The sequence below is a fragment of the Sturnus vulgaris genome, chromosome 7, assembly GCF_052056855.1.
Source record: "Sturnus vulgaris isolate bStuVul1 chromosome 7, bStuVul1.hap1, whole genome shotgun sequence".
NCBI classification, from domain to species: domain Eukaryota; kingdom Metazoa; phylum Chordata; class Aves; order Passeriformes; family Sturnidae; genus Sturnus; species Sturnus vulgaris.
Window position 1 is genome coordinate 3,804,257 of NC_142249.1, and position 27,214 is coordinate 3,831,470.

The window sequence follows — 27,214 nt, forward strand, 5'->3', positions numbered from 1 at the left end:
CTCCTCAGAGGGCTGGATCAGAGCCTGAAAAGTGCAGCCAGGAGGGAAAATGTGTAAGGACAGGGCTGCAGCACATGGCAGGGTGGAGGGATGGAATGATCAGTGAGAGGACAAGGGGGAATGGCTTTAAACTGGAAGAGATGAGGTTGAGATGGGATATTGGGAAGGAATTGTTCCCTGGGAGGGTGGGCAGGCCCTGGCACAGGGTGCCCAGAGAAGCTGTGACTGCTCCTGGAAGTGTCCAGGGCCAGGCTGGACACTGGGGTTTGGAGCAGCCTGGGACAGTGGAAGGTGTCCCTGCTCATGGCAGCGGGTGGCACTGGATGATCTTTATGATCCCTGCCAACCCAAACCATTCCAGGATTTCATGACCTGTGAGTGAAAGGCCAGTTTTGGTGGTGAACGTGCCCACATATGTGTGTTTGTGCTGCAAGGGATTCATGACTCCATTTTCTGCACTGGCAGGCTTTTATCTTCACACACAGATTGCTTTCCTGCACACTCATGACACAAGAAGAATCTTGTTTTTCCCCTCCTGTCTCCTCTCTCCTTTCCGTTCTGTTTCTCCACAGAAATGCAGGACCCTTCACAAGGTGCCTCAGCTCATCCCAGTGGTTGCCACAGAGCCCTGCCAAGAAAACCTGCAGTGGGAAGCATCCAGCAGCCCTGCTGGAGCCCAGCAAGGAATGAGATGCTGCTCCCAATCCCCCTGGATCACCAGGAACGAGCTGATTTCTTTCAGGTTACTCTCAGTGTAAGTGTGATTATGAAGTGTTACGACACGTAGACTGCAGAGTTTTACAGCTGGGTCTTAAAGGGATCAGAACAAGGGGGAAAAAATGAAAGGGGGGGCTTAAACTGGAAGCTGGGAGTGTGGTCAAATTAAGGAGTGTAATGGCAATGCTAATTAAAACCTCTGGAGAGAAGGAAGGAGGAAATGACCCAAATCCCAGCATCCTCATGGGGTGGTTCTTACCCAGGGACAAGATGGGACATAAAGCCTGAACACCTCCTCTGTCCCCTGCCACAGAGCAGCTGGCTGTCCTTGCCTTGCCAGGAGAGCCAGCAGGGAAGAATCAGGCATGGGAAAAGTTGTTTGAACCCTTTGGTGCATGGTGAGGCCTTAAGTTTTAGCTTCTATATTTCTCTGATTCCTTGCTGCCTTGGTGTGTGACTCTGAACTTCATATAAAGTGTTAGCAAGTTCTCCTCACAGCTCAGTCACACAGAACAATCCTTTTCCAGCCCCAGAACCAAGGACACCGCTGCAGCTTCAGCCCCAAAAAGTGCAAACAGCAGCGAATTGAGGAGAGAATCTGGGAGGATGGGACTGCAGAACCTGGAGCTGGGATTGGACAATTAACCCAATATGGAAATGGACCAAAACTGATAAAAGTGTGAAAACTCATGACTCGGGGTCATTCTTGGATGATCCATCTTGGGTGTAGCCCTGGCCAGGCTCTTGCACTGCCCAAGGTGAATCCTTTGAAGGCCTTTTAATAAATCCATATTTATTCCTTTAACTCTGCCCAGCCTCTGTCCCAGGTCAGTCTCTCATAGGCATCAGTGGAAGCCTTCAAAAAAGGCCTCAGCCAAGGGGAAGACCTGTAGCCTGCTGTGTATCCTAAGGATTTCCATGATTTCTTCTCACATTAGGCACGAAATCTTTCCACTGTCTACAGCAGCAGTTGGTTAAAAGCACAAACCTGAAGTGTCCCCTGGAATCAATGTCCTGCAGAAGGATGGAATATTCCAACCTTGGACTTCTCATCCATCTGGATACCTCCAGGCTCTGGCCCCAAGATGGGCTTTTTCCTTCAGACCCATCCAACTGGAAGGTGTTTAAGAAGCACCAGCCCTGCTGTTCCATGTTCCTTCAGCACCTTCTACTCTCCTGGAGTTTTAGGAGTTATTCAGGGGAGTTGATCCTTCCTGCAGCCATAACGTCTTCAAGGGGAATGGCTTTAAACTGAAAGGCAGTGGGTTTATTTCAGATATTGGGAAGGAATTCCAATATTCCCTCCCTGGGAGGGTGGGCAGGCCCTGGCACAGGGTGCCCAGAGAAGCTGTGGCTGCCCCTGGATCCCTGGAAGTGTCCAAGGCCAGGCTGGACATTGGGGCTTGGAGCAGCCTGGGACAGTGGAAGGTGTCCCTGCCCAAGGCCATGGTGGTACTGGGTGAGCTTTGAGGTCCCTTCCAAGAAAAATCCCTCTGTGATTCCATGGTTCTCCTGCATTATTGGCCTCCGGCACTCCCTGCACATTTCCCGTTTGCGTTTGGCAGTGGAAATGTGGCAGCACATTTTGTGGCATTGGAAGCCCGGCTTTCCCCAGATTAAAACTGGTCCTTGCAGACTCATTTGTGGTACCACTAATGCACTGTCTGGAGTGAGAAGTGGAAACATTCCGTCACCACAACGAGGAAGGAACCAGGAGAGGGTTTTGCAGCTGGCAAAGCTGATCCTCCACACTCTGCAGATGGAATTGCTGAATTCCCTGGATTTTCTTTAAGTTTTTTTGCCTTATGCCTGAAATGGACTTTTATTCATGGACTTAAAAGCCGTGTAGATGTGGCACTTGGGGACGTGGTTGGTGGTGGGCTTGGCTGTGCTGGGGGAATGGCTGAACTCGGTGGTCTTAGAGGGCTTTTCCAGCCTAAGCAATTCCATGATTCCATGCACAAACCTGGGCTGATTTTCCAGTCCTACAGTCTGGGAAGGCCAGCCTTGGTCACACGTGTACCTTCTCCAGCCAGGGAACACACTGGATGCTCTGGAGTGTCCAATTCCTTGCTGTTATCTAGAGGAAAAGCTCCTTTGCCTCCCTTTGGAAGCCAGGCCCTTTTCCTCAAGCTGCTCCAGGTGCAGCTCCCAGGGGATCAGGATGAAGTTGGAAGGGGGAGCAATAGCAGAACCCAGAAAGGAGGAGTTTAAGGGTGACAAAGGGGCTGTGGGCTGGACTTTGCAGCTTTGTCGCTTCCTAAGGGAAAGAAATCAACACTGAAACCTGAGCAAAGCCCTTACTGGAGGATACATTTCCTGGGAACTCTCACTCTGATGGCTGGAAAATCCATAAAGTTTTTCTCCTTGGAGCTGGGAGACTCCAACCAAGCCCTTGGTTAAACAAATGACAGGAAAAATAACTTGCAAACACAACACCCACATCTGGAGCAGCCTTGAAGGTGAGGTGCCTCTTTTGGGGGGAGTGTCTGTGACCCCCCCCCCCAGAAAGGGAAATCCAATGAAAGGGGAGGAGGCCAGGTCCCATCAAGATACAGCTCCCAAATCCATCAGGAATTTCATTTCAGAAGGAGATACCAGGATTTTACCGTGGCTGTCAGCAGCATTCTCCAGGTCACGCCGCTGCGTGAAAGAGAGTGTTAGAACCTGGGACTTAAACTAAACAGATTTCCTATAGGAAACACACACAAAATTACTTTGCTTCTAAAGTTACTTTTATAGACGTTTTCCCTGAGAAATATTTCTCCCTGGAAAAATAAATTCACAGGATGTAATTAAAACAGTTCTGTGCGTGCACTGGGCTGGCCCCCTTTAAGTGCTTCACCAAATGCACCAGCGAGGAAAGGAATGAAAGGCAGCTTTGTTGGGATCTATTAATGACAATCTGCATTAATTAGAAAATGAGACATTGTTCTCCTGGTTTATGGCTATGCAAACGGCTGCTAATAAGGCTGAGGGTGGAGTGCTCAGCTTTTGGCTTTTCAGTGCTGTTGTGAGGCCCTGAAAAATCTAAATGATCTTTGATTTGTCAAATCCTGAGCTGATGAAGGCAATGGGAGTCAGATTCCATACGCTTGGATCCTGGCAATACCCAGGTACTGGTAATTGGTGATTTTTTCTTTTTTTCCTTTTCTTCCTTTTTTTTGCCACTGTCTTTAGGTTTAGCTTTTAATTAAACAAACAAAAGTAAGAGTGAACTGCCTTGTATTAATTCTTAACTTTCACTCCTTGAGGAACAAAGCCTTAATAAGTTTGTATGGATCCCTAATTAGGGATAATAATTAGCTCTGCTTCTCTGCCCCAGCCCAGCCATGTGTAGTAAAACCACTCACCTCCCTTTGCAAGCCTTTTTGAGTGCAGAAATAAAACATTCTGTGATTCTGAAAGCTAACATCACACCTTTCTAGCAGCATTTAAAGTTTTTGTTGCTGTATTGCTGTCCTGATCACAAGTAAAACATTTTTATGCCCTTCAGGCATGGCTGGTTATGTTTTCTGTGTCTCTCAAGCACAGCAGGGTGACATTTCTAATGTATTTCTGCTGCATGACCTCTTTTTGAGTGGAGAAACAGGAACTTGGGGTCATTTGATAAAAGAAATATTGCATCAGTGGTGGGAGAGATGCTGTAAAAAGGATCATCAGTATTATTTTGTCACAGAATCATGGAATTTGGGTTGGAATGGACCTTAAAGCTCCTCTCATTCCATGGGCAGGGACACCTTCCACTATCCCAGGTTGCTCCAAGCCCTGTCCAAGATGGCTTTGAACACTTCCAGGGATCCAGGGGCAGCCACAGCCTCTCTGAGAAACAAGACTGGAAGCTGAGTTTTGGTAACTGAAATATTTGAAGTAGCGTCCCTGAAGCCACTTCCAATTAAAAAAAGAGACGACATAAGCAGAGAATTCCTTGAAAGAGATTCCCTTCTCTGGGAGGGAACGCGTGGAGCTGAGGATTAATTTTAATTTCTTAATTAGCAAGTGGCAGTGGGATGGGAGCCGGGCAAACAGCGGGGAAAACATTTTGTGTTCACACCCCACCTCGGGGGTGGGCCAGCATGCAGGGATGGATGGAAAGCAGGCAGGAATGAAATCCCTGCTCGGAATTCCCAAAGACACCTTTCTTTCCTTCCTTCCTCGGGGAATGGTTTGGAGCCCGCGGAAATCGCGGCTAAGAAATGACTTTGGGGGTTCTTTTTTGAGCGCTGGGTTTTGAGTAGGGCGGAGGTGGTTCTTGCTTTGTTGGGTTTCATTAAATCCCCCCTCAGCAGAGCAGCCCAAGGGGGGCTCTCTCTCCCTTTTCTTCTTTCTCCGAGGGCTCCATTCAATAAATACACATCCGCTGCAGCCCGGCTTAATGAAATTGTGCGAGGCACTTCCAAGAGAAGGATGTTTATTTTTCTCTGCTGGTTCACCGAGGCTGCTCCAGGTCCCGTGTGCCTGGAGAGCTGCTCCATAAAGAGATCCTTGTGCCTGGGGCAGCCCGAAGTGCCTGCACTCACTCAACGCTAGGATACTCTAGCTGTGCAGCAGGCGGGTGGGCAGCTGTATTTTCAGGGAATTTCGGGGGGAAACAGTGTTAAGGTGGGAAAGTCAAGCACTTCCAAGGCCAGAGCTGCCTGGAGAGCCAGCTTAATTCATCTGTTTATGTCTTCTATTTGTGCACAGTCCCCTGCTTGCTGTATTTTCTCCTTTTTTGACAGAAATTGTCGCCTTTGTGCTTTTCCGGAGAGGTCCAACACCATGGAGCTCCTGATGCCTGTTCCTGGCTGGATGCACCTCCCAAACCACCTCCTCTGAGGCAATGTGGAGGTGTAGATGCTGCTTTGGGTTCTTGATGAGCCTTTTGTCACTAATGCAGGTGTCTGACAGGGTTACTCAGCGCTGATCACACCAAATTTTGCACAGGCCTCGTTTAAAACCTCACTCCCAAGGCACTGGGAGCTGCATCCCTCAGCATGGATCTGGACTGCATTCAATGCCTTCATGGATTGGACTGGATGATCTTTAAAGATCCCAAACCATTCTACAATTTCTATTAAATATTCGCTGTTTGACGGGTTGGACTGGATTATCTTTAGAAGCCCCTTCCAGCCCAAATCGTTGTATAATTTTATGAAATATTCACTGTTTGATGGGTTGGACCGGATGATGTTTGAAGGTCCCTTTCTACCCAAACCAGTCAATGATTTCTATGAAACATCCACTGTTTGACTTCTCTGTGTGTCAGAAATGCTGGTTTGGGATGAAGTGGACAACGGCCACACTCAGGGGAAGAGGGAGGGACGTGGAATCACAGAATCACTAAGTTGGAAAGGACTCACAAGGTCCAACTCCTGTGCATGTTGGAAATGAGCTTTTCTCCTTCCCAGCTCTTTTTTTCCCCCCACTATTCCTTTTCCTTGAGCTATTTCTTCTGACAATTCCACATAAGTGCTGAAAGAAATTGTTCAAGTGGCAAAAAAATGGTGGGGGGGTGGGGTGAAAAAACGCTTTCCAGTTTTGTTTTCCCAACAAAATATGAATATTTTTTGAAGAGGGGAAAAAAACCTCCAACATCTAAAAATATAAATAAACCCATTTTGTCTGCAAATCCCCTGGTGGGAGTTGGGCTGAAACGTTCCTGAGTGACTCAGTCCTGGGCAGCCTTTTGCCGTGGATGGAAACTTGTCCTCAGCAGATTTTCTGGTATTTTCTAACCTGCCTGCAAGAAGGTGTTTCCTTTGTGGACTGAGGTAAAGGGGGAGCCTGCATCTCCTGTGATATTCCCACATCTGCCATCAAAGCATGGCTGTTTCTCCTGGAACATGGTGGTAAAAGCCTCCATTGGTGTTTTCCTTTCCTGCCTCAAACTTGCTGATGATGATGGCCCTGGAGAAAAACTATCAGCAACTCTGCTTGATCCGTGAGCTGGGAACCTGTGGCTGGATCCTGCTGGAGACACGGAGACACCAGGCTGATGGATCTGGGCTCCTCATGCTCCTGAAGCGTTCCTGCAGCACAAGGATTCCCAGAGCCTTTCATGTGCCCTTAATGGAAATAAATGACAGGAAAGGAATGAGAGAAAAGCAGGGATTCCCATAATTTAATTGGGAGAAATGAAAGGGATGTGTAGGACAATTGCTGTCCCGTTTCCTTATCAACCGGCACCCTCTGGGTGAGGCTGAAAATCCCAACCAAAATTCCAACGATCAGAGGTGGGCACAAGCAGTAGGGAATAGTCCCTTTTTTTGGGCCATTTTTCCTTAATGGTGTTAATCCTGGTGGTTCTTCACTCAATTTTAGCCCTTTTCCCTCACTGCCAGGACAGATTGTCCCAATTCTTCGGGAGAAATGAGGTTCAGTGAGTTCAGCTCTGGCTCATGATGATGATGGATGATGATGATGGATGGGATGATTTTCTAGTCCCTGCCTTTCTGTGGGGTTGCAGTACAATCTCCACTCCATACCCTCCACTTTCTCCCAGTCAGGATTGAAGGAGCTAAGTGCTGGACACTTGATGGAAGGTTAAAATTCAGCTGGCTGATACATCAGTGCTGCCTGTTTTCCCTCTGGACAGAAGTATTTAGGCCCATTTGCAGCAGAATTAACTTCCTGGACTCCAAGCAACCTTTCTGTTGTCATCTTTATGCTTCCAGCCCCAGTCCTAATGACATCCTGGATGCTGGAATTCAGTTCTCCTCCCATCTCTCATTCCTGTTTTCTGCTGTTAATGCACACCTTCATGTCCACGTCAGGAACTACACCAAATCCCCAGAAAAACGTCAGGCTGTGCTAAAAACAGGGGGATGAGGGATTTTTTCCCCCCACCTCTTTCCCCACAGATGCATTTATCACTAGGGCAACTTCACTTGAGAGTTCACTACAAATCCAAGCCGATGGCTTAGATCCAGGCAGGGAGAAGTTTTATGGACTGAGCTAAGCGTGAATTACACTTCTGGTCACTGCAATTTTTTCCCCCTTCCTTTCTTTCTTTTCCTTCACTGTGACCCTGGCATCGAAGCAGTTACAATTGCAAAGTATTTCATAATGCAGCTTTTTTTCCTTCTGCTTGGAACGTCTGAGAGCAACCTGGGTGGATTTAAAAGGTGTGGTGTCCCTGGAAAAGGGCACTGGAGGTGGTGGTGGTGGCGGGACTAACCACTGGTTTTAGCAGCGGGTATAAATCATTGTCCTTTTCAGGCAAGGCTCCCAAGATGTCCATGTTTATCCAGGAATGAGAGAGAGGTGCATTTTCTTCTCAGTCTGGCACTAAATGCAACCACTGGCTTCATTCCAGGGAGTGAAAGCTGTGGGTGAACAGGAGTTCACCTCTGCCCCTTCTTTTCCCCTCGGCCACGTTCAGGTGAGGCAGAGTTTCTCCAGTGGCCTGGGAGATGGGAAGGTAGGAAGGAAGGATGGGCAGCCAGGAGCAGAGTCCTGTGGGGAAAGGACTCTGGTAGGGCCCCAGTGGATGGGCTGGTTCCTTTTCTGATCCTGTTTCCAGAAGCAGGATGGGTGAACTCCTCATTTTGTTTGGAGCATGAGGAGCATGGCTGAGAGAGGCTGGGGAGTGGGAGGATGTGTCTGCTCAGAAGGGGCAGTGGGAAATGTTACTGAACATGGAGGGGGTGGTTGAGGCATCCTCTGGAGTAGCAGGAGGAGGTTTTTTTGCTTTATTTATTTATTTGTTGAATTTTAGGGTTGTTTTTTTCATTGCTTCAGGGTTAGGAGCTGGAGAGCAGGTCTTGCCTAGCGGGTGAGCCAGCGTGTGTTGGATAAGTGGCTATTTTGAGACCCTGGAAGGCTCCTCTGCAGGCTCCAGTTTCTGTGTGGATTGCCAACAGCCTGTGCCCTCAGCTTGGTACATCTGGTAGGAGCAGTCAGGATATGCTGGACAAAACGATTTCTCCAGACTTGGAAAAAGCGTTTCCTAGGTCTTCACCAAATTGTGAACCCTTTGCAAATTTCCACTTCCCACTGCGGCCACTTAGAGTGATATAAACTGTCAGAGTTTAGTGGATTTCCCCATGGGATTTCTCTGGAACACCTATGGATTCCCAGAGCTGGAGGTTGAGTCTGCACAGTCACTCCCTCCAGCCACCACTGTACAAGAACTCGTCAGGACAATTTGGAATGGGCTGCTTTTCACGTGCATTTAAGGAAAAGTAAAATAAATAAATAAATAAAAGAGAATAAAAGCCTGGTTGAAGAGATAAGCTATTAGAAAACCTAGTGGGATATGGTATGTAAGAACTTTCTGCCTTCATTGCAGCAAGAACTGAAGGAACCTCGAACCATGAGCAATTCCAGCTTTGTCTGTCCTGTTTATCCATCACTTTATTCCCCTCTAGGGCTCTGCTTTGCCCACATGGATATATTGCAAATAAACAGTGCTGCACCTTCTGTTCCCCTTTCTCGCCTGCCCACACTTTCCCTATAGGAGAAGAATCAGCTCCAAATTAAAAAAAACCAGCCCACGGACCAACACGGTTTTTCCTCTGGATGAGCCTCCATTGCTCCACTGGAGCTGGAAGAGCTCAGGAAATGTATTCCATTATATGTGTAAGGGATGCAGCAGGGAACTGGGATGTGTATGGCTGCTTCTCAGGGAAGTGGACATGGAGTGGGGCACACAGAGCCTCTGGATACAGCTGTAAATTGGGGTTGGAAACCAAGCAAGGAATTCCTGGCCCTGGGCCAGTGGCATAAGGGCAGCAGGCAGGGGAAGGTGGAAGTGCCAGTGGATCTGAAATTCCCATCAATCCCATCCCCTTCTGAACTTCCAGCAGGCAAAGGGAATGGGTTGGATTTGCAGACTGTGCCTCTCTCCTATGTGTTCCTCAAGCCCAAATTACAACAGTTACAGCAAACCGTGTTTGCTCCACAGAGCAGAAGGAGAGGGGATGGATGGATGGATGGATGGATGGATGGATGGATGGATGGATGGATGGATGGATGACCACCATTCCCTGCTGCCACTGGAGACTTGAAAATGTGCACTCAGAAGCTGAGGGTGTGTTTTTAACGCTCGGAGAGCAATAATAAGGATATAAAGCTATTAGAGAGTTTTCAAAGAAGGGTCACGGAGATGGTGAAGGGAATATGGAGAATGAAGATGGTGAAGGGATAAGGACCAGCTGAGGGCACTTGGCTTGTTCAGCCTGGAGAAGAGGAGGAGGAGGAGGAGAGAGAGGGAGATCTCAGCATGGCCTGCATCTTCTTCCTGAGGGACAGCTCCCATCTCTGCTCACTGAGCCCAGGGACAGAACCCAAGGGAGCAGCTGGAGCTGTGTCAGGGCAGGGTTTAGGCTGGATATCAGGGAAAGGTTCTTCCCCCAGAGGGTGCTGGGCACTGCCCCGGCTCTCCAGGGAATGGGCACAGCCCCGAGGCTGCCAGAGCCCAAGGAGCTCTCAGGGATGCGCAGGGTGGGGTTGGACTGGATGATGCTGGTGGATCCCTGCCAAGAGAAGATCCCAGAAGCTGCGCTGTGGGAAAACCGAGATACAATCAGTAAAATGACCAGAAACGGGGAGAACAGGAGCCCACAAAAGCTGCGCGAAACTGCCCGATCCCTACCGCAGCTCTCCCAGCCCCGCAGCAGCAGGAAGGAGCCGCAATTCCCTGAGGAAAACAAGCGGCGGGGACAATCCACCTTAACGGGAGCAGGAAGCGAAGCGGGGCCAATCAGGCCGGGAAGGGAGGCCGGGAAGGAGGGACCGGGGGAGGTACCGGGGAGGGCGAGCGGGGCCGGCGGGGCGCGATGGCGGAGGGCGGGGACGCGCCCGCCCCGGGCAGGTACCGTGGGCAGGGGGGTCCCCGGGGGTGGCCGTGCCGGGGGACAGCGGGGTGACCCCCCCCGGGCTCGGCACCCCTTTCTCATGCCGCTGTGCGCCTCTCTCCAGCGCAGGTCGCAACCTGAAGGAATGGCTGCGGGAGCAGTTCTGCGACCACCCGCTGGAGCACTGCGAGGACACCCGGCTGCACGACGCGGCCTTCGTGGGCGACCTGCCCACCCTGCGCAGCCTGCTGCAGGACGAGAGCTTCCAGAGGTGGGCATGCAGCCCTGCCGGCACGGCCCCACCGCCTGCCTGCTCCCCCCGCAGCGCTCCGGCTGCCCCGCGTCCCACCTGCATCCCACCCGTGTCCCACCTGCATCCCTCCTGCATCCCACCCATGTCCCACCCGTGTCCCAACTGCATCCCTCCTGCATCCCACCCATGTCCCACCCGTGTCCCACCTGCATCCCTCCTGCATCCCACCCATGTCCCACCCGTGTCCCAACTGCATCCCTGCTGCATCCCACCCATGTCCCACCCGTGTCCCACCTGCATCCCTCCTGCATCCCACCCATGTCCCACCCGTGTCCCAACTGCAACGCTCCTGAATCCCACCTGCATCCCTCCTGCATCCCACCCATGTCCCACCTGCATCCCTCCTGAATCCCACCTGCATCCCTCCTGCATCCCACCCGTGTCCCACCTGCATCCCTCCTGCATCCCTCCTGCGTCCCACCTGCATCCCTCCTGCATCCCACCCGTGTCTCATTCGTGTCTCACCTGCATTCCACCTGCATCCCACCCATGTCCCACCTGCGTCCCACCCGTGTCCTACCCTCATCCCACGGATCGTGCTGAGCATCCGGTGCCACCCCTGCCAGGGACAGGGACACCTGCCACTATCCCAGGGTGCTCCAAGCCCCGCCAGCCTGGCGTGGGACACTTGCAGGGATGTGAGATTTTATGGGAGAAATGCTTCACTCGCCACCCTCACAGCTGCGCCTTTTGGGGATTCCCATCTCAAGTGTTTTTCTTGTCAGAGGTTTCAGGGCGTTCTTCCCACTGTTCCCACAGCCTGAACCTTTTGGGGACTCCCATCCCACCTGCTGTTTTTGGGGACAGGTGTTTCCTAGGATGTTCTTGTTGTCCCCACAGCTTGCTCCTTTTGTTGACCTGCATCTCGTCCCGTTTTTTTCATAGCATGGTTTGGGTTGGAAGGGACCTCAAAGCTCATCTTATCCCACCCCCTGCCACGGAGAGGGACACCTCCCACTATCCCAGGTGGTTCCAAGCCCTGTCCAGCCTGGCCTTGGACAATTCCAGGGATCCAGAGGGTTTTCATGAGAGAGGTGTCAGGTTGGTGGGATGCTCCCCTTTCCCCCAGATCATTCCCCTGGTTTCCCAGGAGGCAAATCTCACAGCAGCTCATGAGGCTATGGCAGCTGTGCTTGAACACTTTTCAGATCAGGATAGGAATGTGATACCAGGAAAATGGGAGCCTACGGATAATGGGGAAAACATACAAAAGGGATTACAATCAGCTATAAACCTGAAACACCCCATGCTACAAAATCTGCCCAGTGCTAACCCTGTGACAGTGGGGATAGTTAATTAATTTTCCTGCATCATGGAGAAATCTGCTTAGAGTGCTAAATGTTTCCCAGCCTCAAAAAAAGGTGTTATTTCAGCAAAAAATGAGAATGAGCCAGCCCTTCTTTCTGCTACCTGGACAGCTGGGGCTCTTGGGACCCTTGGGCTGAGATTTTTTGGTAGGAAAAAGCAGAGTTTGACAGGAAGAGGAGCTCCATTCCGGAGGTGATGGAGTGAGCAGAGACGTGATGTCTTTGAATCTGGAGGTAGATACAGAGCTCAAAGCTCATCCAATTCCACCCTTGCCACAGGCAGGGACACCTCCCACTCTACCAGGTAGCTCCAAGCCCCAAAGTCCAACCTGGACTTGGACATTTCCAGAAATGGAGTAGGCACAGCTGTTTGGGATATCTCCCTTGAAAACGGGACAAAAGGGAGAGGCTGTTGTTCTTTATTTTCTTTTTTTAAGAGGTGATTTTTGAGACAAGGTTTGTGCAGGTGTGCAGCCCCTGGCACAAGTAAAGCCCACTATGAAGCACTGCTCTTCTTCATCTGTCCAGGCAGCATCTGTCAGGTGACTGACAGGAGCTTTTTGGGGCTGCTAAAAGGGCCAGAAATCAGAGAATCGTATCCTGAGTGGAAAAGCGACAGCTTTGCACCAGGGGTGGAAGTGGGGTTTCCCTCTTGAACTCCAGAGAAATTTCAAAGGGATTCAGGCTGTGGGATACAACTCCCATCCCCAGCTTACTCAGCTTTGCATGGGGCTGGTTTATCAAACCTGCCTGGGCTTCTGCTGAGGGAGGCTCACATAAGCTGGAGTTCCATTAGGCCTGGGTTTAGGAGGCCAATGGCACTGCTCAGGAGGAGCATATGGCATCATGGAGTGATGCCATGGAGGTTCAGCTCCTGAATCAACGTGGGCACCACCATCCTGTTGTCCCTGTGCTGGAAGAGCTCTCCATGGACTCCAAGGAAGCCCTCCAAAGAAAGCTGGGATAAGGCCCGAGCTGGCTGTCAGTGCTGTTGTTTCCCAGGGGATGGGTGAGAAAAAAATGCCATCGACATAATTTTAAAATGATCCAAACAGAACCACGGAGTTGGAAGGTATCCACAAGGATCAAAGTGCAGCCCCTGGCCCTGCACAGACACCCCAGCAATCCCTGAGAGCATTTGTCCAAATGTTCCTTGGGGTCTTGGCAGCCTTGGGGCCGTGCCCATTCCCTGGGGAGCCTGGGGCACCCTCCTGGAGGGAGTGGGTGGCTTCTCTCACTGCGTGTTCCCCCCCTCTGCAGCCGGATCAACGAGAAGTCGGTGTGGTGCTGCGGGTGGCTGCCCTGCACCCCGCTGCGCATCGCGGCCACCGCCGGCCACGGCCCCTGCGTCGACTTCCTGCTGCGCAAAGGGGCCGAGATCGACCTGGTGGATGTCAAGGGCCAGACCGCCCTCTACGTGGCCGTGGTCAACGGGCACCTGGAGTGTGCCAAGATCCTGCTGGAGGCCGGCGCTGATCCCAACGGGAGCCGGCACCACCGCAGCACCCCGGTGTACCACGCGGCGCGCGTGGGGCGCGCCGACATCCTGCGGGAGCTCATCAGGTCAGAGCTGCCTCTCCCTTCTCCTGCTCCCTCGGCATCCCTTCCCTCCTCACCTGGCTGCAGCCTCCACGCCTCTTGGAATGGAGAGGAGAGGGTGGAGGGGTGCCCAGAGGGACATCCTTGGATTTCCCGTCACTTGGCCTTGGCAATGGGTCTGTTCCCACCTGTTCCAGTCCAAGCCCGGGACAGGAGTCTCTGGTTCTGAGCCCGCCATCCAGTCAGATCCAAACCTCGCAATCCCCCCTGCTTCCACCATGCCCCTGACTGGAGTTAGGAGGGAGGTGGATTCCCTGAAAAAACCTCCCTGGGTGTTGGGTTTTTCATCAGGAGTCTCCCTTGGCGGCACCAGCAGGGCTCAAAGTGTAGCAGGAGGCTGTGGGAGCTTGAATTGCTCGTTCTGTGGCGTGCTCTGATTATTCCCTCTTTTTAAATGGGAGTATTTCTGTCCAAGGGAAACGTGCTGGACAAGTATGTGGGCTATGGATGCCAGATAATAAGGGATCATAAAGGGAAAATGTAGGCTATAGGGAGAAATAGTGAAAGAGAAGAAAATCGAAGGAATCCCTTTGACGACCTCAAATGCTAGAAAGTAACAAAAGGATTTGAATAGGAAAAGATTCAAAATCCTTGGGGATTTTCTTCCTTTTATGAATTTTCATACAAGTGGAGCTTTGAGGAAGAAGAGGAGATAATTCCCCCCTCCTTGCTCCTTTCCCAACAAGCTGAGAGGAGGATGTTCCCATCAGCACGGGCTTGTCGATACTGTGCATTCCCAAACTCACTGCATTCCCAAAAAGTCTTGCCTGCTCTCTCCACCCAGGCAGGGTGAAATGTAGCAAATGGTATTTCAGCAGCACGGGGAGAACTGATGCCTTGATTTATGTGTCTGCTTCTTGGGATATCTCACCAGCAATATTAAAAGTAAGATTTTGGACAACTTTCAGGATTAAAAATTAACTGGAGTTTGTCCAATCTCTTTTTATTAGGCAATGTCTCTCCCAAGGCTGCTAAGCTAATACCAAATTGTCAGATTGCCCAAAATTTCAAATATCTCAGAGTAGGGATTTCACAGATCTGTGCAGAGTTACTTAGTGAAAAATGCAGCCTTTATGTACAGGGATTTTTCAAATGTTGGATCTACAGGATTTGGCAGGGGCAATGCAACGAGGAAGACACTTTTCCTGAAGTAGGAGGGAATATTTGGAGAGAACCTGAACCCAGTCAGGTCGCTGCAGATGTCTAAACATCACCTGATTTGAAAATCCTATGGTAGCACCATTGGGGTCCCTGAGCATTCCTACAAGTGCTGAACCAAGCAGGAGGTGAAATCCCGTCCATGAATAGTAAATCCACATGTGGCTATGGAATAGGGATCCATTTTACTGGGATATTTCGAGTTCTAATGCCAGGATATAAATGACATTCCTCGTAATTTGGGATCATGCTGTGGTGGGATCCACTGCTACCTGCAGTGGGGCTGAGAGTAGCAGGGATCAAAGGATCCAGGATTTGCCAGGCTAAAACTGGGAAAAAGAGAGCTGCTAGATCACCCTCATCCCTCGGGTACATGCCTGCCCCTGCTAAAAGTACAGTTTGGGGGTTTGCTTTGAATTGAGAGCTTCCACTGAGAATTTTGATGGTAATAATGGGGGAAGAAAGTACTGAAATGAAGGGAGATCTGCTGTCTGCTCAGGAGGCTGTGGCCTTACAACAGCCCTGTGCAAGTCCCACAGGAGCACAGATAACTCTGTCCAAATGCTTGTGTAATCTGATTTTAAGGGGGAAAAATACACTTTGTGCCATTTGCAGCTCTTAGAGGAGTCTCTCAGCCCTTGTTCTGGGTGTGCTTAATTTAAATGAAACTCTTCCCATGCTGGGAGCTGAAGGATTTGGTTGAATATTTGCCGGAGAGGGAGCAGTTCCCTCTGGTTTCAGCAAGAAGTGTGCCTGCTTTGAGGTAGGATTTGTCCCCAGGTATTTTCCTTAGTTTTATGAACTCCTGAGAGGAATGTAATGCTGTCTAGGAAAAACCTGTCTCTCTGAGTGCTCAGTTTGCAATCTGGGGACGGGGACTGGTGGGTGAAGGAACTTTTTCTCCCTCTGTGGGCAGAGTGGACTGGGCTTTGCAGTTAAAACCAGCTACTCCCTAGGGATTTTGTCTTCTTCCTCCTTCCTCCTTCTTCCCATCCAAACTGCATGGGAGGAATGTGGAATTACTGTCCCCTGCTGCCTGGGGGAATCCCCAGCGGATTCCAGCCCCTCCAGCTCCTTTGGGAGCAGGGGTTTGTCACAGATGTTTCACTGTGGAGTGCAGATCCCTGTTTCCATTTCCCTGCTGTTTGGGATCGAGTGCCTGTGTTGCTTTTTTGGTCCTTTTTATCCTGGTAGGGAAGTTATTTCAGCATCCCTTTTCAGTGGAGTCATCTGGAAACATCCCTGCTCCCCAGGCAGCTTTTTAGTATCCAGCATTACGTGGTGCTGGCTCGGGGCTGAGCCATCCCTGGTGCCAAGACACGAGAGGAGAGAACAACTGAAGGTTCCTGGGTCGAGATAAGGAATGGGGGAGATAGGAAAGGGGAGAGATCACTCAATCAGTACCATCATGGGCAAAACAGACTCAACTTGGGGGTATCAGTTTAATTTATTCCTAATAAAATCAGACCAGGGTAAATGAGAAGTGGAATGAATCTTAAAAAACACCTTCCCCCACCCCTCCTGCCTTCTTCAAGCTCTACCTGTGTTGCCTGGAAAGGCTGACCTGGAACAGAGACTAGACAGAGCAAAAGGAATAAAATAGGAATTTATTGAAAGGGTACTTGTTGGGCAGTGCAAGAGCCTGGCCAGGGCTACACCCAAATCAAATCCAAGATGGATCTCAGTCACCAGTCTTTACACTTTTGTAAATTTTGGTTCATCTTCATCTACATTCTGGGGTCAATTATCCAACCATAGCCCCAGACTATGAAGTCTCAGCACCCTGGCTTGCCCCCTTTCCCTCGCAGTTGTTTCTGCTTTTTGGGTACTGGCTGTCCTTGATTCTCTAGCTAGGAAGGGATTGTTTTTGTCTAACTGCCCTGTGAAGAGACATTACCAACACCTAATAAGAAGTTTCAGAGTTACACACTAAGCAAAAATAGAAGAGCTAAAACCCAAGGCATCACCTGTTCTTCCTCATCCAACATGGGGGAAGCTTCTGAAAGAAGCCACCCCCGTACCCTTGCACTGCCAAAACCTGGCCGTGCAAACCCAATCCATCAGGAGGGCAGGGATGTTCCTGCTCCTCCCCTCTCCAAATCCCGGGCTGTTGTGGGCAGGGAAGAGACCAGACTGTGCTGGCTGTCTTGACTCCACTCAGAAGCGCTGCCGGGCCCAGCTGAGGGTAGGGATGGGCAGGTTCCTCTGCGTCCTTCAGCCTCGTGCCGTGCCATTCCCAACCCTCCGTCCCTCTTCCCGGAGCAGGTACGGCGCGGACGTGGACGTGAACCACCAGCTGGCGTCCCGTGGGCCCGGGCAGGCGCTGCGGCCGCTGACCACGCTGGTGGTGTGTCCCCTGTACATCAGCGCGGCCTACCACAACCTGCCCTGCTTCCGCCTGCTGCTCCAGGCGGGAGCCGACCCGGATTTTAACTGCTGCGGGCCCATCAACGTGCAGGGCTTCTCTCGGGGCTCGCCCGTGTGCGTGCTGGACGCCGTGCTGCGGCACGGCTGCGAGCCCGCCTTCGTGCGCCTCCTCGTTGACTTTGGAGCGGATCTCAACCTCGTCAAGGTGGAGGCCTTGGGAGTGGAGGCCACGGGGAGGGTCAAGGTGAACGCCGAGGCGCTGGAGGTGTTCAAAGAAGCCAGGGGTGAGTGGGTTTGGGTCCCCGGAGCTCTTTGGAGGTGAGGGTGCTGCTGAGCTGGTGGGGTGGGTGTTGCTGTCCTTGCTTCAAGGACCTTCAGCAATAAGGTAAGGGCTCTAACAAGCTGGAAAACAGAGCAGTCCTGACTTCTCCACTCCCTGCTTTTTCCCTGTTGCACTTTGGACCTTCTCACGGTGTTTTCCCCTCTTGAGTCCTCCAGCAGCCCAACCTCTGTTATTCCACCTTTTTCATCTCTCCCAGCTCTTTCCCATTGCCTGCTCATGTGGGCAAGGCTTAGGGGCCCTCTGCAAGCTGGGCTTTGGAGCTGTGGATCACCAGTTCTCCAGAGCCACACAGGTGTGTCCCAGCTCCTCCTGTGTGACCTTGGGCTCTGGATCCAAGAGGGAGTTTAATCTGGATAGACTTCTTGGGAAGAAAAGCCACAAACGGTGGTGAAAAGGGGCAGGAGGAAGCTCGGATGGAGGTGAAAAAAGATGGGGAAAAGTGCAGCACCTCGGAAACCCACCTGGTGAAGGCCACAGCTTTGCACCAGGGGTGGAAGTGGGGTTTTCCTCTTGAACTCCAGAGAAATTTCAAAGGGATTCAGGCTGTGGGATACAACTCCCATCCCCAGCTTACTCAGCTTTGCATGGGGCTGGTTTTCAAACCTGCCTGGGCTTCTGCTGAGGGAGGCTCACATAAGCTGGAGTTCCATTAGGCCTGGGTTTAGGAGGCCAGTGGCACTGCTCAGGAGGAGCATATGGCATCATGGAGTGATGCCATGGAGGTTCAGCTCCCGAATCAACGTGGGCAGCACCATCCTGTTGTCCCTGTGCTGGAAGAGCTCTCCATGGACTCCAAGGAAGCCCTCCAAAGAAAGCTGGGATAAGGCCCGAGCTGGCTGTCAGTGCTGTTGTTTCCCAGGGGAGGGGTGAGAAAAAAATGCAATCGACATAATTTTAAAATGATCCAAACAGAACCACGGAGTTGGAAGGTATCCACAAGGATCAAAGTGCAGCCCCTGGCCCTGCACAGACACCCCAGCAATCCCCCCCCCCCGTGCATCCCTGAGAGCATTTATCCAAATGTTCCTTGGGATTTTGGCAGCCTTGGGGCTGTGCCCATTCTCTGGGGAGCCTGGGCAGTGCCCAGCACCCTCTGGGGGCAGAACCTTTGTCTAAAACCCAACCTAAACCCTTCCCCGACACAGCTCCAGCCATTCCCTTGGCAGTGATGGCCTCCGTGGTCACCGGCCCAGTCCAGCCTCCAGCTGGCCCTTCCAGCCTGCTCCAAATCCAGGTGGTCTGGGCTCCTGCCGGGGCAGGGTCTGTGCTCTCCCAGCCCCCTCGGTGCTGCTGTTGTCCTTGTCTCCTTTAATCCCCAGTAATCCTTCCCTGTGTTTTTCCTTGCAGGCCGCGCCCGGAGCCTCTTGTCTCTGTGCCGCATAGCTGTGCGGAGAATCCTTGGCAAATCCCGCCTGGATCTGATCCGTAGCCTCCCAATCCCTGACCCCATTAAACAGTTTTTACTCCACGAGCACAGTTAAAGGGCGGCTTTTGGGGACAGTTTGACTTGGAAAATGAGTGCCCTGACAGAGCCAATCCTGCCCCTTTCCCCCTCATGGAGTGCACATCATTCCCTGCTCCTGTGAGGTATTTTTTCCCCCTACAGATTTAGGATGCAGTGATGCCGTGTGTCTTATTTCCCTGGGGAGAGGCTGCTAAACGTGTGCGCTGCAGTAAATACAGTATATCCTGTAGCTGTTGGCAAATGTGTAACCTCTGTTACTGATCTGTGTCACACACATATACCTGGGGTCTCTGTGGCATTTCTGTGTGGAAAAAGAGTCCCTGCTTTACTATTTTTCCCATCACAGCACATAAAACCAGAAGTTCCTACCTACATTTTACTTCATATCCCACGGTAAGACCAGAGAAAACGCACCCAGATCCATGTAACAGGTCTGTTTTGTTTGCATTGTGAAAAAGGGAGGAAAAAGGGGGTTTTTTGAGGAGCTGGGAGACCTTGTGCCTCTAATCACAGCATTGCATCCAGCAGCCTGGGCTCCTTTGATTTCCAGTGCCTCTTCGTGCCACAAACTCCCTAAAGAGTCATTCTTCAGGGGGCCAGCTGCCTTTTGTTGGGATCTCAGGGTCAGCCCGTGACGTGGTCAGTGTGGAGGAATTACTGTCAGAACAGCAGCTTTAGTAGGAGAGAGATGATGGTGTCTCAGGAGCTTGGGAAAAATCTCAGGTGATAATTGGTACTTGCTTTAACTTCACTGATTCAAGTAAAGTCACTGTGTTATGAGTTTATTTTTTTTGGATGATTTTTCTTTGCTTGCTCTTCTTCCTGTGCTCATCCAGTTGGCAAAGGCAATTTTCCAGATGTGACTTTAAAAATCAGAGAATCCCAGCCTGGTTTGGTTGGAAGGCACCTTAAAGCCCACCTAGGTCCAAGCCCCTGCCATGGGCAGGGACACCTTCCACTACCCCAGGTTGCTCCAAGCCCTATCCCTGGACCCTCAACACTGGTTCCAAAATGTTCTTTTCCCAGAGGCATAAACAAATGCAAAAACAAACCAAAGCAGAGGATGTTTCCAGACCTTCTCCAGGTGAGATGCAGTGGACGTGGAGCTGTGGGCAGGTGAGGAGGGGAAGTTCTGCACCGTTCCCTTCCCAAGCCTGCAGCTGGTTTCGGTTTTCCCAGCGCTGGCAGCGAGTTGTGCACTGGCTTTATAGAGGTGTGAACATGCCTGGGAGATGCAAACAGGTTGTAAAGCCTCTTGGCACCTTGCTGGGGGATCCATAATGGTTTGCAGGAGCTCACCGTGCTCCCGAGCCCCAGTACAGGGAGGAGGAAAATGAGATGGGCTGTCTGGAGAAAGTGCCTTTTGGGGTTGGTTTTTCCCTGAGGATTTATACTTGGTTTGTAAATGGAACTCGCAGTTGGGGTGAAGGTGGTAGGATGGATGTGGGGAGAGCTGGAAGGAGCCACAAGGATCATCCAGTCCAGCTCCTGGCCCTGCACAGACACCCCAACAATCCCACCCTCAAGACACACACCCTGTGCATCCCGGAGAGCGGTGTTCAAATGCTCCTGGAGCTCTGGCAGCCCTGGGGCTGTAAGCCTTGCCTGTTACTGTGCTCAGCCACTCTCTGGATGGTACTTCCACCTGGAATGAGCTGCAGTGAAATGCCTCCGTGGGAATGCCAGAGGGTGGACCAAGGAAATGGAGAGAATCGACTCAACTCAGTGCTTGATGTTAAGTCTGGTCTATAATTAAAGCTGAGCCTGTTACAATGTTAATTAGAGATCCTATCCAAAGGATTCCCCTGAGCATGGATCTCTCCAAGTGTAAGGATGATTCTCCCTGCCCAGTAGCAAAACAGCCTGAGGTACATCAGTGACTTGGAGATGTGCAGAATCAAAGATTTGGAGTGCCTGGATCATCCATCCAACTTCTGTCTTCACTGAGGGACTTTGCCTCTGGAAAAAGTCAAACTTTTGGCTTGAGGGCCTGGAATGAGTCCAGCTTGGGGACAACTCACATAAAATTAAGTTGTGAGTGCATAGGATTCTGTTGGGATGGAGTCCCTGTGGAACTTGGTTGCTGCTGATTGGACAGCTTTGCTGAGCTGGTTTAATACACAGAGAATTTGGAATTTTCACTGGAGAGAGATAATAATCTTGAAATAGATTCAGGATATTCATAGACTTCATTGTCCTGTCCTATAGGGCCAAAACCTACACCCTCTGCCTTGCCCTGTCCTTTTAAACCCAGGATATAATAGTCTTCCAGTGTGAAATCTCAATAATTCATGCATTTCTATCCTTTCACACCATAAAAACAGCATTTCTTTTTGCCTTAGCTTGGACTTCACCCTCCCCCCCTATGTACAAAGCACTCCCTTTAGTAAAGGTATTTTTTCCCATGTTGTCTATGGGGCATGCTCGGATAATGTGAATAAAAATTGAGTTTTGGATGTTGTGGGTGGGAAATTAACCATTCCTGCAGTGTACATCTCATCCATTGAAAAATTCCCCCATTCTATTTGTGCAGAATATATAAAGTGTGTATGGCATGGCCTTGCTGGAAGCTTGAATGGGACAGGAGAAGAAGATTTGGAAAATCCCTGAAGAACCAAACCAGACCTAGAATCAGCCAAGATGCTCCAAAGCTGTCTTTTCACCTTGGCTTTCTTGTCTTTGTTGCTAGGGGAGGATTTCCAGGATGTGGAATGCTGGGATCCAAATATCATTTCCTGCTCATTTTGCAAAAAGTGGGGGAAAGGCATCTGGTGTGGTGAAGTAGTTTTTTTGGTTGTTTTTGGAGGGCTTTTTTGTTTCTTGTTCTTTAATCCCTGAAGTCAAGTAAAGCCCTTTTTATCCCAAACCAGCCCTTGAGTTACGGTACCTTTTTAGCCCTTCCTTTTCTTCCAGTGAAGAAAACCGTGGCAGGACACGACAGGCGGGACAAAATGCCACTTCCAGAAGTGCCCACCAGCGCCTGTTGGCTTTTCCCAGGGTCAGAATGGTTTGGGACAGGATCAGACCTGAGGGCAGGTGGGAGGTACCTGTGCTGGGTCTGGATCCACGTCCAAATAAAGATAAATATTAAACTCAATAAAGATACTCCGGTGCAAAAGCACGGAGGAGGATGGCTCTGGATTTGGGAAAGCCTGGATCCTGCCGGCCTCTCCCTGTTCTGTAGCCACTGGAGGGGGCCGGAGAACCGCGGTCCCTGCGTGGGGACCCGATGCCACCTCCTGCCTTGCCCCTCCTGGGCGATTTTCAGGGCATTCTCAATTTTTTCTGCCCTCACACTGGGCTGAAGAGGGCTCTTTAAACCTCTCATTTCTGCTTCTCCTCCCTTGGTAGCTCTGGAAATGCAGCTCCTCGCTTTGTCTTGGCATGCAAGTAGATGTAATACCTCAAAATATTTAGATTCTTATAACTTACCGTTTTTTTATTTTCTGGCATTTTCACTGGAAGTCTCCCTACAAGCTTGAGCAGCAAGAATTTCTGCTGGTTGCTCTGTTTTTCCTGAGGATTAGCAGGTGTACCTGAGGATTTAGTCCCTGCAGCTGCCTCCAGGCGAGGGCACAGTCCCCTTTTTAGGATTCCTGCTTTTTTCTTCACTCGGGAGATGTTTGTCTGATCTGGTGCCAGCGTTTCCTCTGAAGGCAAAACCAGAGTTTTTCCTAAATTGGAAGAAAATGATCAAATGGTCTGGAATTATGGTGATGAAAAACAAAGCTGAACAAGCCCTAATCTTAAATTTTACCACTTCCAGCCTCACTATCCTTCTAATTTGGAGTGTCTCCCTCTTGCCTGTCCATGCATCTCCCCCCCAGGCCACCCCAAATTGGTTCCCACTAGTCAGTGGCAACATCTCTGTGCTGCAGCTTGAAACTGGAGATTTATCCTCAAGCAGGAGAGACCTATGTGTCCGAGCTGCCAGTTTGGGGACAATCAATGTGGAATTGTTTAAAGGAATTGCATGTTATTTACCTGTCCCCTCCAGGACAGACACGCTGGGATTTCTGGTCCCCTCTCGTTGAATTTCCTGTGTGGCAGACTCACCTGAGAGCCTGTCCTTGCTTTATATAACAACATTGCAGCACATTCCTTATTACTCACGCTCGTTAATCTTGTTCTAAGATCTGCAGCAGCAAGGAAAGATTTCTTCTTGTGCTGTGTGATGCCCAGATATTCACTCTGGGCTATGAGAACTGACCAAATCTCTGGCAGTCTCAAAGCATTTCCTCTAGGATCTGTTGTTCCCACTCCCCAGGTGCTGCTTGGGAAGCCCCAAGTTATTTAACTTTTTGTTGTTATTCTTCCCCATCAGCTCCTCCAGCCTTGTCTTCCTTCTCGGGGGAGCTCTTCGTGACCCCTGCAAGCTGCAGCCATGAAGAAAAAGAAAGAAAAGGGCTGGGGAAGAAAAAGAAAGAAAAGGTTCTGGCTGCCCCATCCCTGGAAGTGCTCCAGGCCAAGTTGGACAGGGCTTGGAGCAGCCTGGGATAGTGGAAGTTGTCCCTGCTCATGGCAGGGGATGGGATGGAATGGAATGGACTTTAAGGTCCCTTCCCACCCAAAACTGTGATTTCATGGAGAGGACAGTGGCTGCCCAAGCCCTGTGCCCCCCTCCAGCCCTGCACAGTGACAGGAGGCTGCAGCCCCCACAGAGCTCACTCTCCCACCTGCACCTAGCACTTTCCCCACTCTTCCCTCTGCATCCAGCGCTTTTCTCCCCCAGCACACGTGCGCTGTTCTGTTTTCCACCTCTTTTCGCTTGTTTTGTTGGTTCCCATTGTTCGTGCCTGGGAGAGGGCTGCAGTGTGCTGTTGTTTACAGGAAAGTGCTCTTTGTTTCCCCGGCGTGGAGCATCTGGTGTTTGTGAGAGGCACGGCGGAGCTTTCCAACAGAAACTCAGCCAGCCCGAGTGTGCCTGGCCAGGAGTCCACGTGTGCCACCACGGTCTTGCTCCTAAAAAGCTTTTAAAAACCCCAAACTGAGACAAGCCAGGCTGGACAGGGCTTGGAGCAGCCTCGTGGAAGGTGTCCCTGCTCATGGCAGGGATGGGTTTTCAGATCTTTTCCAGCCCAAAGTGCTCTGTGGTTCCGTGGTCCAGCACGGGCAGATAAATAAAGGCAGGACGGGTAGGATGGAGCAGGACAGTGTCATTGATTTATGGCTCCTGCCGTTCCCCCCAAGGCATCAGGATGATGGACGATCCGTGCACACTCCCCTCCCCGTGGCACGGGCTGTCCATGAGCTCTCCAAACATACCAGGGTGAGGTGATGCTTGCATTCCCGCTGATGGCGCCTTTCCACAATCAGCTGAAAGCTGCTCTGGGAATTGGGGAAGCTGGGCTCCAGCCACGATCTGCTTGGCCAACCCTGCACTTGCCTCTAATTTTAATAATTTGGCGACATCCATTTATTTTAGCGTTTCGCAAAGCGAGGCCTGCGTTTCCTCAGAGAAAATGAGAGTTGAAGGATGGTAAAATGCCTCCATAAATTGGAAGTTAAATTAAGAAACAGTTTTAAGAGCACTGAGTGCTGTTAGCCCCATGTTGTTGTGTCACTCACAGCATTGTGAGCCTGTGGTACCCGTTGGAGGCACGGGAGATTTAGGAGGCACAGGGAGCGGGCTGGATCGTTTGGTGGGTGTTTCTGAGCCTGCTTTTGTTTGCAGTGGGAATGTATTAATGGGTTCACCCCTTGTTTCACTTCCTACAAAATGCAGTTTTTACCAAAAACTTTCTTATTTTGGGGATAATTTCAGCTATTGAGAATTTTGTATCAGTGTGGGAGCAGCTTCTGGAAGTTTTATCCTTTTGATCTTATCTTTGCACAAGGAGTATTTACAGGGGTCTGGAGTGCCAGGAGAGGGGGGAATGGCTTCCCACTGCCAGAGGTCAGGGAGAGATGGAATATTGGGAAGGAATTATTCCTTGTGAGGGTGGGGAGGCCCTGAGGTTGCTCAGAGAAGCTGTGGCTGCCCCTGGATCCCTGGAGGTGTCCAAGGCCAGGCTGGACAGGGTATTGAGCATCCTGGGCTAGTGGAAGGTGCCTATGGCACCTGGACATTCACCTCCAGGTCCATCTTACTGAGCTGGAAAGGAATTTGGCTTAATAATAAATAGATTTTAAGACTGTTGTCTGAAGGTGTTCAAGGCTTTACCTTCATCAAAGCAACCAATAAATCCTATAAATACCGTTAGGCAAGCAGAAATTCCCAGTTGTCCTAAGTTCCATTTAGTATCCGGTCCTTTAATTAGCCACCTCCATTAGTGTAAACTTTCTCCAAGCTGAAGCATTATGGAATCCTAGAGGGACTTGGGCTGGAAGGGACCTTCAAGCCCATCTTGCCCCACCCCTTGCCATGGGCCATCACACAAGCAGAGCTGGGGGATCTGACAACTGAGAACTATTTTTAACCCAGCAGCCTGAGACAGTGTCTGGTCCCTCTTGCTGGGAGTTGTTCTTGCTGGGTGTTCAGTGAACTTTGGGTAAGATCCATAAGCTTTCAGCTCAGTGATAACTCGGGATGTTTCATGCATGGTGGACCATGAAGGATGCAGAGATGTCAGCAGAAGCTGTTGTGCCAATGCAAACAAGGCCAGGAAGTTTTACTGCTCCCATTGCTGGGAGCCTTGTTCCTCTTCCCTCTGTGGATATGTCAGTGCAGACTGAGAGGCCAAAAGGTGCAGGTACACATAAATCCCATATTTTTGTGCTATCCAAAGACAAAAAATGGGAGAATTAGAGATTATTTGTGCATTCAGACTTCTGTAAGTCTGAGCTTTGTGCTGCTGTGAACAGCTGCATGTTTGTTCTTGCTTCCCACAAGACAGCATGCAAAATGCCACAGAGTCACTTGGTGAAAATGCATCCACTCTGAACGAGCACAGAATTCACTGGGAAGCCTTGGCTGAACTTCCACTTTGGTTCCCACCTATAGTGTCCATCCAGCTAAAGGAAAACCTCTTCCCCCATGGGGTGCTGGGGCACTGCCCAGGCTCCCCAGGGAATGAGCACAGCCCTGAGGCTACCAAAGCCCAAGGTGCATTTGGACAATGCTCTCAGGGATGCAGAGGGTGGGATTGTTGGAGTGTCTGTGCAGGGCCAGGAGCTGGACTTGGTGATCCTTGTCGGTCCCTTCCATCTCTGGAGATCCCATGGCTCTTTTCTCTGCCATGGAAAACACTTTACCCAGCTTTGAAGTGCCCGATCTGGTTAACAGGGGTCAGATGTCTGAGCATAACTGAGCATATTACATGGGCTGATTAAATCAAGGCATCTGGCATGGATGTCCTGCTGCAGATAGGTTTCCATGGAAAACAGTTCCCATGCCATGAATGTCACTCGAGGGTTAGATTGCAAGTCAGATGGATCCCGTGTGCTTCCTGAGACACCACCTCCTTTTAAAATGAGGCGTGGGCTCCCAGGTGGAACTGGTTCCACAGCCCAGGATGCTGCTCAGGGGCCAGGCCCACAGCTCCCTCCTCCTGATGGGACTCCTGATGTCCCCGTGCAGGTGACTCCATCAGTGCATCAGCATTTTGCCTTCCCAGTGTCTGGAGCCGCCTCTTGGCCTCCTCTGCATCAAGCAGCCACGTGGGGAACGGAGCAATGGCTGTGTTCCCACAGGAACATTCAAGCCTGGGTGCAGCCAGGCCCATTTTCTCCTTGAATTCAGGGTTTTTCCATCACATCTCTGTGCCCAGACTCGCCGAGTCCAAGCTGGTTGCCGTGGATGAGTGCCACGTCTGGTGGCTGTGATTCACCGCCGGCGTGCGGGAAGTCCAACCCGGCGATTCATTTCCCTGCAGCTGCCGAGCACTGACGTTGGTTTAGCCCCACCGGGGACAGGCAGAGAGGATTTTTCACCAAATGGCCCCAAATGCTGAAGTCCCCACGTGTTTCAGCTCTTACTCACCCTCTCCTAACAGCAGAAGTAGCCGCTCAAAGGATGGGTCAGAGCCTCCCCTCATGCAAGGTGACGTCGCCCACTGGAGGAGCAAAACCAGTTTGTACCAGAAGATTTTAATTGGCTCAGGACTTCCAAAGCCCAGTGAGAAACTGGGCTTGGGCAAACTTTGTTTTGCTGTCTGAAGCAGTGCTGCACCTTTCACTCTTGATTTTTGCCCCTCTGTTCACCTGCAAAGTTGACAAGGAGCTGTG

The 27,214-nt window shown here is 50.8% G+C and overlaps 1 protein-coding gene and 1 long non-coding RNA gene across 2 annotated transcripts; both read left to right on the forward strand.

The window, feature by feature from the left end:
* The first annotated feature begins 334 nt into the window (after positions 1-334).
* LOC148223098 (uncharacterized) lies at positions 335-4,212 on the forward strand. The gene is made up of 2 exons (XR_015804737.1): positions 335-754; positions 1,245-4,212. It is a non-coding gene; the product is annotated as an uncharacterized LOC148223098 (long non-coding RNA).
* Positions 4,213-9,881: 5,669 nt separating this feature from the next.
* On the forward strand, positions 9,882-21,453 carry ASB1 (ankyrin repeat and SOCS box containing 1). Its single transcript, XM_014889879.2, has 5 exons — positions 9,882-10,513; positions 10,621-10,767; positions 13,377-13,679; positions 17,139-17,524; positions 18,931-21,453. The coding sequence occupies exons 1-5, from the start codon at positions 10,479-10,481 to the stop codon at positions 19,062-19,064; spliced, it is 1,005 nt and encodes a 334-aa protein (XP_014745365.1). The 5' UTR covers positions 9,882-10,478; the 3' UTR covers positions 19,065-21,453.
* Positions 21,454-27,214: the final 5,761 nt, after the last annotated feature.

Coding starts and splice junctions, on each gene's coding strand:
- ASB1 (XM_014889879.2), top strand. CDS start 10,479: ATGGCGGAGGGCGGGGACGCGCCCGCCCCGGGCAG. Junction 10,514..10,620: donor GACGCGCCCGCCCCGGGCAG/GTACCGTGGGCA, acceptor GCCTCTCTCCAG/CGCAGGTCGCAACCTGAAGG. Junction 10,768..13,376: donor CAGGACGAGAGCTTCCAGAG/GTGGGCATGCAG, acceptor CCCCCTCTGCAG/CCGGATCAACGAGAAGTCGG.